At 48.0% G+C, this 10,195-nt stretch overlaps 1 protein-coding gene across 1 annotated transcript; it reads right to left on the bottom strand.

The window, feature by feature from the left end:
- Nucleotides 1-4,013: 4,013 nt before the first annotated feature.
- Nucleotides 4,014-6,344, bottom strand: RASSF10 (Ras association domain family member 10). Its single transcript, XM_044270685.1, has one exon. It carries the CDS (start codon nt 5,831-5,833, stop codon nt 4,496-4,498), a length of 1,338 nt encoding a protein of 445 aa, XP_044126620.1. The 5' UTR covers nt 5,834-6,344; the 3' UTR covers nt 4,014-4,495.
- Between the last annotated feature and the right edge of the window lie 3,851 nt (nt 6,345-10,195).

The following is a 10,195-nucleotide window of genomic DNA, read 5'->3' as shown; positions in this document are numbered from 1 at the left end:
ATACTGAATTGTTGCGTTTTTCTACCAAAATGGACAGAATCTCTGATAATAATATCAGATCCTAGATTAACAGCTTAAAAGGAATGATAGAAATAAGGAAAGCACGGTTCAGGCTCCCACGTGGCGGCGGCGGCCGGTATGAGCAACTGGAAATGGTCACATTAACTTGTCTAAATGAAAGGGGTGTCCGGGTCAGAGCCGCTCTCGCATGAATCTCCTGCAGAAGAAAGACTGTAACGTACCGCCCTGAGGTTACTTGGATCGGCCTCCCAGGAAGCGACGCTCCCATTGCCGTAGGTCCATGGCGTATGTACAGGCCCCAACTCCAGAACTATTTCCCTCTTTGGCCCAAAATCCTGAATCCTCATCATCTACACCAGCATCGGGGGGAGGAGGGCCACCTGCACAGGTACGGCTGGTTAATTGATTTCTCTGCATTTCTGTACCAAATCTGCACTAAAATCCGTGTGTTACTTGCAGATTTTGTTACGGGTTTTGATGCGGTTTTTCCCCAGTCTCGCCCTTGCATTGCAAAGGGTGAAATCTGCGCAAACAATTGACATGCTGTGGATTTCAAAATCTGTGAAGTCTGCGTGAGACTTGTCAGATCCTATTCACGTTGCTGGTACTGTCTTAGGCTACTTTCACACTTGCGTTTTGTGCGCATCCGTCATGGACGGATCCATTCAGATAATACAACCGTCTGCATCCATTCTGAACGGATCCGTTTGTATTAGGCTACTTTCACACTAGCGTTCGATCGGATCCGTCTGCATTATTTTGGCATATAAAAGCTAAGTGTGAAAATAGCCTCGGACGGATCCGTCCAGACTTTCAATGGATCCGTCCCCATTGACTTACATTGTAAGTCTGGACGGATCCGCACGCCTCTGCACGGCCAGGCGGACACCCGAACGCTGCAAGCAGCGTTCAGCTGTCCGCCTGTCCGTGCGGAGGCGAGCGGAGCGGAGGCTGAACGCCGCCAGACTGATGCAGTCTGAGCGGATCCGCATCCATTCAGACTGCATCAGGGCTGGACGGAAGCGTTCGGGTCCGCTCGTGAGCCCCTTCAAACGGAGGTCACGAGCGGACAGCCGAACGCTAGTGTGAAAGTAGCCTTATCTGTAACATAGCCAAGACGGATCCGACATGAACTCCACTGAAGGTCAACGGAGGACGGATCCGTTTTCTATTGTGCCAGATTGGGTCATAGAAAACGGATCCGTCTCCATTGACTTACATTGTGTCTCAGAACGGATCCGTTTGGCTCAGTTTCATCAGACGGACACCAAAACGCTGCAGGCGGCCTCCAGAGCGGAATGGAGACTGAACTGATGCATTCTGAGCGGATCCTTTACCATTCATAATGCATTAGGCTACTTTCACACTGGCGTTTCTGGGTCCGCCTGTGAGATCCGATCAGGGCTCTCACAAGCGGCCCAAAACGGATCAGTTCCGCCCCAATGCATTCTGAATGGATAAGAATCCATTCAGAATGCATCAATTTGGCTGCGTTTGGTCTCCGTTGCGTTTTTTAGACGGTCACTAAAACGCAGCTTGCAGCGTTTTGGTGACCGCCTGACGATGTACAATGTAAGTCAATGGGACGGAGCAGTTTTTCACTGACACAATATGGTGAATGAAGCCGTCCCCCATTGACTTTCAATACAAGTCAAGAAGGATCCGTTTTGACTTAGACTTTTTTTTTTTTAATGAATAATGCAAACGGATCCGTTATGAACGGATACAAGCGTTTGCATTATTGGTGTGGATCCGTCTGTGCAGATACAAGAAGGATCTGCACCAAACGTGAGTGTGAAAGTAGCCTTAGAATGCAAACTGATCCGTTATGGACCGCTGAGCCCTGAACGGATCTCACAAACAGAAAGCCAAAATGCCAGTGTGAAAGTAGCCTTACACTGGAGCGCCATGTGACCGATTCCTGCCATCACATGTACGGCGCTGTGAAGAGGCTGCGGCACCCACCTGAGGTCCGGTAAGCACTGCGGCTTCCTCAAACAGCTGATCAGCAGGAGGCCAGAAATCGGACCGCCGCCAATCTCATATTGATGACCTAACCTGAGGAGAGACCATCCGTATGTGAATGATAAATGACTATAAAGGTTCGCCCGTCCCTGATACGTGAATGGGACAGGATGGCGTTATTGGCAACGTAGAGACCTCCGATGCCAGGGGCACCGTCTGTATCTGACATCGGGCTTTCTGGATTTCTTTTCTTGTACAAAATGCTAAATCTGTGTAATGAAATGTAATACAAAAATCACTGCACAATGAAATATTCTGGAACTTCTAATATACTTTTCAATTCCATTTTCAAGATCTCTGCTTGCTGTCAGCGCTGGAACCTGCTGTGGTGCTTGCAGGAACATTCAAGGCTGAAAGTTTAATACAATTGTACCCAGTCTAGATAATAGCCTGCGAGCGACAAACCCGGACTCAGACTGACACATTGTAACAAAGTATCAGGACTGATGTACTTGACTCGCAGAGGTCTGTCTACATTGGATACAACTGTAACAAACCTTCAGTTGTGAGAGGTAATGAGTCTGCAATCATTTTAGCTTTTAGATGTAAACAAGAATATCCCCATTCATTGACAGCAAGCAGATACCTTGACAGTGGTGAGTAATTGAAATACAAAGTATATTTTCATTTAGCCACATGTAGCCGTTTGGTAATGCAGTGTTTTAGGATGGGCCCCGGAATGTTCTCATCGTGATAACGAACATATTCCGTCAAACACGGCTCCGACAAGGAGGGCCACCCAGCTTTCCCAGGCCCCTGATTCTGCAGGACTGTTACAGATGTGGCACATGTGGGCATGCTGGGTCATATCCCTGTGTAAAGGGTTCAGGGGGGCATTACCCAGCTCCCCGAGAACTACAACCTGGATGGGGGGGGGGGGAGACTCTAGGGCTCATTCACACAAGCAAGGTTAATAAGGGTTACATTTACTAATTTAATTTTTATGGATAAATCCCCAAAATACAAATAACTGCTCGTTCATATAAAAATCACCAATGCCCGGGTGGATAATGACCATAGCTGTTATGTCTCTGACATTGGGGGGTCAGCAGTAGAAGTCACACCCAGCACTACTGGGACCAAAGACCTTTTGCTTTGGGGACCAGAAGATGCCTGTGGAGCCACCCGAGTTGTATGCTACAATATAGTGCAGCACAGAGGGGGTTAAATGTGACAATGTGGGATCACTTCAGAAGAGAGGGGTCAGCACTGTGCTTTCCTGACCTTGCATTCAGGCAGCTAATCTATGGGATGAGCTTTGCACACTCAGCGCCCAGGAATTTTCATGTGTTGCATATGGCCAGATCTGCACTGTCCCAGTGACCCCTTTCATTACTAAGCCCTGCAGGAAAAATTCATCACGACCGCAGCAGGAACAAAGGGCTCACTGGCTGCCAGTGAGCAGGACCACCCAAACACTCCACCATTATCTCTCCATAGACCCCCTCACTGCACTCATACAGGCACAACACAAGGAGGCCTAAATGATTTAGTGCTAAAGTCTATGGCCATAACCTCACCGGGGTTAATACAATACCTGCAGCACAATCCATACATGAGGACCGTACATACACCAGATATGGCAGGCAATGACCGGTATCCCCATCATCCGGCCACTGACGACGAGTTCAGCAAATTGACACAGAACATTGCAAGGCTGTGGTGGGTGGAAAGCATCAGCTTTTGCCTGGGGTGTGCAGGTAAAGCAGCTTTATGTGCACACCTTTACTTCCATAAATAAAGTAGAGAAAAGTTTGTTACCGCAGCAGCCAGTCCTGTTCCATTCACTCCCCAACACAAGGCGGCCGTTGCCACACTGTAACTACAATCTAACACTCAGGGCAGGGGAATAAACATTGGCTCCAGCTCCTTGTCCTGCTGGAACAAACAGCATGTAACTTGGCGACTAGCAGGACACAACTAGAGGAACCCCGAGGATGCATTGTGTTCTTTAACCTTGGCTTCATGCTGAACAAACCTCAAAAATCAGGACAGACTCAGCATTCGGTGCAAAAAAAGAAAGAAAAAAAGATGCAAATGATGGGTACTCACCAATTTCAATATATGTGTCTAGAAGGGCCCCTGACCGATAATACCTGGGGCTCAGGTCCCTGCCAGCCCACCCCATGTTCCCCACCACTCCTCCATTAGAATTAATGGCAGATAACTAAAACTTTGCAAATATTTATTTAAAAAAATAATTTTACAGAGAATACTATGTTTTTTTTCTTCTTCAAGGCCTGTCGGGGCCAGTCCTGTATTTCATGAGGCTTGTGCAGCAAAGATAATGTCAGACCCTTTACAACGAACCTACTACAATCCCAGAGCAGAGAGGGCCAGGGCCTATAGGATGTGGGGGCCTCTGATGTGCAAATAGAAAAGTGATAAATATTGGAAGGTTCACTTAGTGATAACGATCTGTAGATACAGAGCAGGGACATCTGGTCTGCTATACCAAGGACTCGCAGACCGGTGTGGAGTCAGAGTCCTGACTGTGCATGGAGCTTAAGCCTGTGTCCGAATCCTCATCATTCCCTTCACAGTTGCTGCAGCCGCCCACATCCTTTTCAACCCAAACCCCTGAGCCCTCAGTACATGTCCTCTCTACAACCTGTGAGCAGCCAGGCCTGAGCTCCTCACAAGTGTCCTGCTCCTCGGACAGTTCTAAGGCACCAAGGTTGTCCAAGAGACTCTGCAATTCTTGCTCCTTTTCATTCCATACTTGTTGGGAGTAATCCATATCCGCCTTGATAGCCTCCAGGTCTGTGTTCAACCTCAGTCCTATATAGAGACTGGCACTGAGCTCAGTTTTAACCCTTTCTTGCTCAAGGAGCAATTCGTTTTCACATTCCCCCTCATCTACAATAGTTGAGGCAGGGTCTTGGTCCTTTGAGGACAGCTCCTCCTGACGCCTGTCCATCCACCTTTTATTAAGTTCCTCTTGGATCTGGCCAGTAATTTGCTCAATCAGAGCCTCCTGTTGGGTTATTTGGTCTTGCAGCAATAAGATCCCCTCACATTTCTGAGCATAGTCCTCAAAGTCTACTAAAAGTTCATCTTCAGAAGATTTGTCTTCTGCGTTAGTGTCACAACTCTTATCAGGAACCACTCCAACCAGATAGGTGTCTTGGACATAATTAACACCATGTCTTTTCATCCTGTCAAAGTGAATTTTTGCCTCATACCTCTCTATGTCCTTGTCCAGATCCTTAATCCTCTGCACCTGCTGTCTGATGGTGTGATCCTGGGACAGAACTAGATGGACCAGGGTTTCCATCTTCTCCACTGCAGTGGACTCTCTGGACAAATTCTCCTGCCTCTTCTTGTTCATCTTGGCCAGCTTTCTGAAAGCCTTCCTCACCACCCTGCGTTGTTTCTCTTTGGTGAGGACCATGGTGGCTTTGGTGGCCCCCTTGAAGGGGCATGGGCTTTCCCTGCTAAGAACCACTTTAGCTTCAGCACTTCTGGGTCCGATATTGGGCAGAGAAGCCTCATTCCTGACAAGCACAAACCTCACATTCTCCTGCTCCTCACCCCAAGCTGTCCAAAGTCTCAATATCTTGGTCTTGTTTGGAAGGATCCTCTCAAAGCCCCTCCACTTCTCCACGATGCAGTAAGCCTGGGGTGGTCCTAGCATCATGGAGCCCTCAGCAGGCTGCCTCTGATTATGGTCCTCCAGCAGGACCTTGACCACATCTGAGCAGGTTGTGCGCCTGGTGAGTCCAGAGACCAGCTTCTCCTCTTCACAGAGCCAGACGGTAAGCTTCCACTCCTCCTCAGTCTCCATCTCTGCCCCAGGTGGGATCACAGAAGCCCACTATAATCCATAGAGTGTAGCACAGTCCGGGGGAGACCTCTATGGACTCCCCGACCACAGCAGCGGATCGCGGGAGTCTGGGAAGCACCAATGTTCTCTGCGCCTTTCTGTGCACGGTGCCTCCAGGACCCGGCCAGACTCTTTGTGCGCCTTTCTGTGCACGGTGCCTCCAGGACCCGGTAAGACTTTCTGTGCACGGTGCCTCCAGCACCCGGTCAGACTCTCTGTGCGCCTTTCTGTGCACGGTACCTCCAGGACCCGGTCAGACTCTCTGTGCGCCTTTCTGTGCACGGTGCCTCCAGCACCCGGTCAGACTCTCTGTGCGCCTTTCTGTGCACGGTGCCTCCAGCACCCGGTCAGACTCTCTGTGCGCCTTTCTGTGCACGGTGCCTCCAAGACCCGGTCAGACTCTCTGTGCGCCTTTCTGTGCACGGTGCCTCCAGCACCCGGTCAGACTCTCTCTGCGCCAGCTCGGCTCAGGCTGCAGCTTTTCCTCCAGACACCAGCAGCTATCCCCGCCCCTGCTGTGGGATCAGCCAAGTCCACAGCACAGACAGCGAGTCCTGCCTCCCACTCAGCACTGGGGAAGTGTCAGAGAGCAGGAGCCCCAGGGGCCCATTGTGGTCCCATGGCTTCAGGGAGTTCAGCATTCCTCTCTGTGACCATAAGAAAATATTAATGAATTCAGTCCAATGTGCGAAGAGCTGCTCCTGACACTCATCATCTCTCCAGTCTGATTCCTATTAATTGATACATTATAGATGTTTATAGCTAGAGGAAAGCACTAGTCTGGGGCCGAAACGCGTAGATGTTTATGGCCAGAAGAAAGCACTAGTCCGGGGGCCGAAACGCGTAGATGTTTATGGCCAGAAGAAAGCACTAGTCCGGGGCCGAAACGCGAAGATGTTTTATGGCCAGAAGAAAGCACTAGTCCGGGGCCGAAACGCGTAGATGTTTATGGCCATAGGAAAGTACTAGTCCGGGGCTGAAACGCGTAGATGTTTTATGGCCAGAATAAAGCACTAGTCCGGGGCTGAAACGTGTAGATGTTTATGGCCATAGGAAAGTACTAGTCCGGGGCTGAAACGCGTAGATGTTTTATGGCCAGAATAAAGCACTAGTCCGGGGCCGAAACGCGTAGATGTTTATGGGCAGAAGAAAGCACTAGTCCGGGGCCGAAACGCGTAGATGTTTATGGGCAGAAGAAAGCACTAGTCCGGGGCCGAAACGCGTAGATGTTTATGGCCAGACGAAAGCACTAGTCCGGGGCCGAAACGCGTAGATATTTATGGCCAGACAAAAGCACTAGTCCGGGGCTGAAACGTGTAGATGTTTATGGCCATAGGAAAGTACTAGTCCGGGGCCGAAACGCGTAGCCAAAAGACTGTCCTGATGGTTTATCCTCACCCAGTCCCCCTTCCACCAGATGCCCCTGACACTCCGTTTTCTTGAGGTACTTCTTATATAATGTCTATGAATAATCGATACGGAAAGATGGAACAGTTAACGCCCAGACGCCATGGCCGCTGTGTTCTCTGCCGGAAATTATTCTGTTTCCCCAATAAATTATTAAAACCGTTTCCCCTTTATGATATTTAATCCATAGATGGGAAAACAGAGAATTGGGGACGGGGTCGATGATGTCCCCCTTTACCTTCTTGAAGCCATTCATAATTAAGCCACATATATACACAAAAAATGTAGACACTAAAGCCTCCCATAAGGAGCTGTAGTATCCCCCGAATAAAAATACCCCCCCACCCCGTATGCATTAGATGTCGGCCGATTTTGCTATTTTCAGCCCAATCGTCAATCTAATGTTCTCCACCTTTGCCTCACAGATAATGTTGGGGGTAGAGAAGTGTCAGGCGAATATTAGCGCTCCCTTCTTTTGTTTCCATGAGATTATTATTATTTATATTTTATTATTATTCACATATTATTTATATTTTATTATTATTAGTATTTATTATTTATATATTTGGCTCTGGCACATTCTAAAGAACTTTCCAGACGTCATCATCCCTATACTGCCATAAGAAGTGTCTGTCTGCGTCTCTTTCTTTCCTACTGCAGACGTATGCGCTGGGCCAGGAGAGAACGGATGCGGACCCGGATCTTTTCCAGAGCATAGAGCACTGGTAGGGTGGTAGACCAAGATGAGTGCGGAGATGTGGGGGGGCAGCACTGTGGAGAGCACTGGTAGATGGAGATGTAGGGGTGGAGAACTGTGGAGAGCATGGGTAGGATGCAAGACAGAGATGAGGAGGAGATGTAAGGTGTGCAGCACTGTGGAGAGCACAGGTAGGATGGTAGACAGAGATGAGGAGACTTAGGGGGTGCAGCACTGTGGAGAGCACGGGTAGGATGGTAGACAGAGATGAGGAGGAGACTTAGGGGGTGCAGCACTGTGGAGAGCACGGGTAGGATGGTAGACAGAGATGAGGAGGAGATGTAGGGGGTGCAGCACTGTGGAGAGCACGGGTAGGATGGTAGACAGAGATGAGGAAGAGATGTAGGGGGTGCAGCACTGTGGAGAGCACGGGTAGGATGGTAGACAGAGATGAGGAGGAGATGTAGCAGTGCAGCACTGTGGAGAGCACGGGTAGGATGGTAGACAGAGATGAGGAAGAGATGTAGGGGGTGCAGCACTGTGGAGAGCACGGGTAGGATGGTAGACAGAGATGAGGAGGAGATGTAGCAGTGCAGCACTGTGGAGAGAAACATAGAAACATAGAATGTGTCGGCAGATAAGAACCATTTGCCCATCTAGTCTGCCCAATATATCTGAATACTATGAATAGTCCCTGGCCCTATCTTATATGAAGGATGGCCTTATGCCTATCCCATGCATGCTTAAACTCCTTCACTGTATTTGCAGCTACCACTTCTGCAGGAAGGCTATTCCATGCATCCACTACCCTCTCAGTAAAGTAATACTTCCTTATATTACTTTTAAACCTTTGCCCCTCTAATTTAAAACTGTGTCCTCTTGTGGTAGTTTTTCTTCTTTTAAATATGCTCTCCTCCTTTACCGAGTTGATTCCCTTTATGTATTTAGCCGTCTCTCTCATCTCCCCTCGGTCTCTTCTTTCTTCCAAGCTATACATATTAAGGTCCTTTAACCTTTCCTGGTAAGTTTTATCCTGCAATCCATGTACTAGTTTAGTAGCTCTTCTCTGAACTCTCTCTAGAGTATCTATATCCTTCTGGAGATATGGCCTCCAGTACTGAGCACAATACTCCAGATGAGGTCTCACTAGTGATCTGTACAGCGGCATAAGCACCTCCCTCTTTCTACTGCTTATACCTCTCCCTATACACCCCAGCATTCTGCTGGCATTTCGTGCTGCTTTATTACATTGTCTTCCCACCTTTAAGTCTTCTGAAATAATTACTCCTAAATCCCTTTCCTCAGATACTGAGGTCAGGACTGTGTCGAATATTCTATATTCTGCTCTTGGGTTTTTACGCCCCAGGTGCATTATCTTGCACTTATCCACATTACATTTCAGTTGCCAGAGTTCTGACCATTCTTCTAGTTTTCCTAAGTCCTTTTCCATTTGGCGTTTCCCTCCAGGAACATCAACCCTGTTACACATCTTTGTGTCATCAGCACAAAGACCCACCTTACCATCGAGGCCTTTTGCAATGTCACTTATGAAGATATTAAACAAAATTGGTCCCAGTACAGATCCCTGTGGAATCCCACTGGTAACATGACCTTGTTTTGAATGTTCTCCATTGACTACAACCCTCTGTTGTCTGTCACTCAGCCACTGCCTAATCCACTCAACAATATGGGAGTCCATGCTCAATGACTGCAGTTTATTGATAAGTCTTCTATGTGGGACAGTGTCAAAAGCCTTACTAAAATCTAGATATGCGATGTCTACTGCACCTCCACCGTCTATTATTTTAGTCACCCAGTCAAAAAAATCTATAAGATTTGTTTGACATGATCTCCCTGAAGTAAACCCATGCTGTTTTTCATCTTGCAATCCATGGGATTTTAGATGTTCCACAATCCTATCCTTTAATAGGGTTTCCATTAATTTGCCTACTATTGATGTCAGACTCACTGGTCCATAGTTGCTCGATTCCTCCCTACTACCTTTCTTGTGAATGGGCACGACATTTGCCAATTTCCAATCTTCCGGGACGACTCCTGTTACTAATGATTGGTTAAATAAATCTGTTAACGGTTTTGCCAGCTCACCACTAAGCTCTTTTAATAATTTTGGGTGTATCTCATCAGGCCCCTGTGACTTATTTGTCTTCACTTTAGACAGCAAACTTAGAACATCTTCCTCTGTAAAGACACATGCATCA

Source organism: Bufo gargarizans, chromosome 10 (assembly GCF_014858855.1).
Source record: "Bufo gargarizans isolate SCDJY-AF-19 chromosome 10, ASM1485885v1, whole genome shotgun sequence".
Lineage (NCBI taxonomy): Eukaryota > Metazoa > Chordata > Amphibia > Anura > Bufonidae > Bufo > Bufo gargarizans.
The sequence above is the reverse complement of the archived record's forward strand: the minus strand, read 5'-3'. Positions and strand labels throughout refer to the sequence as shown.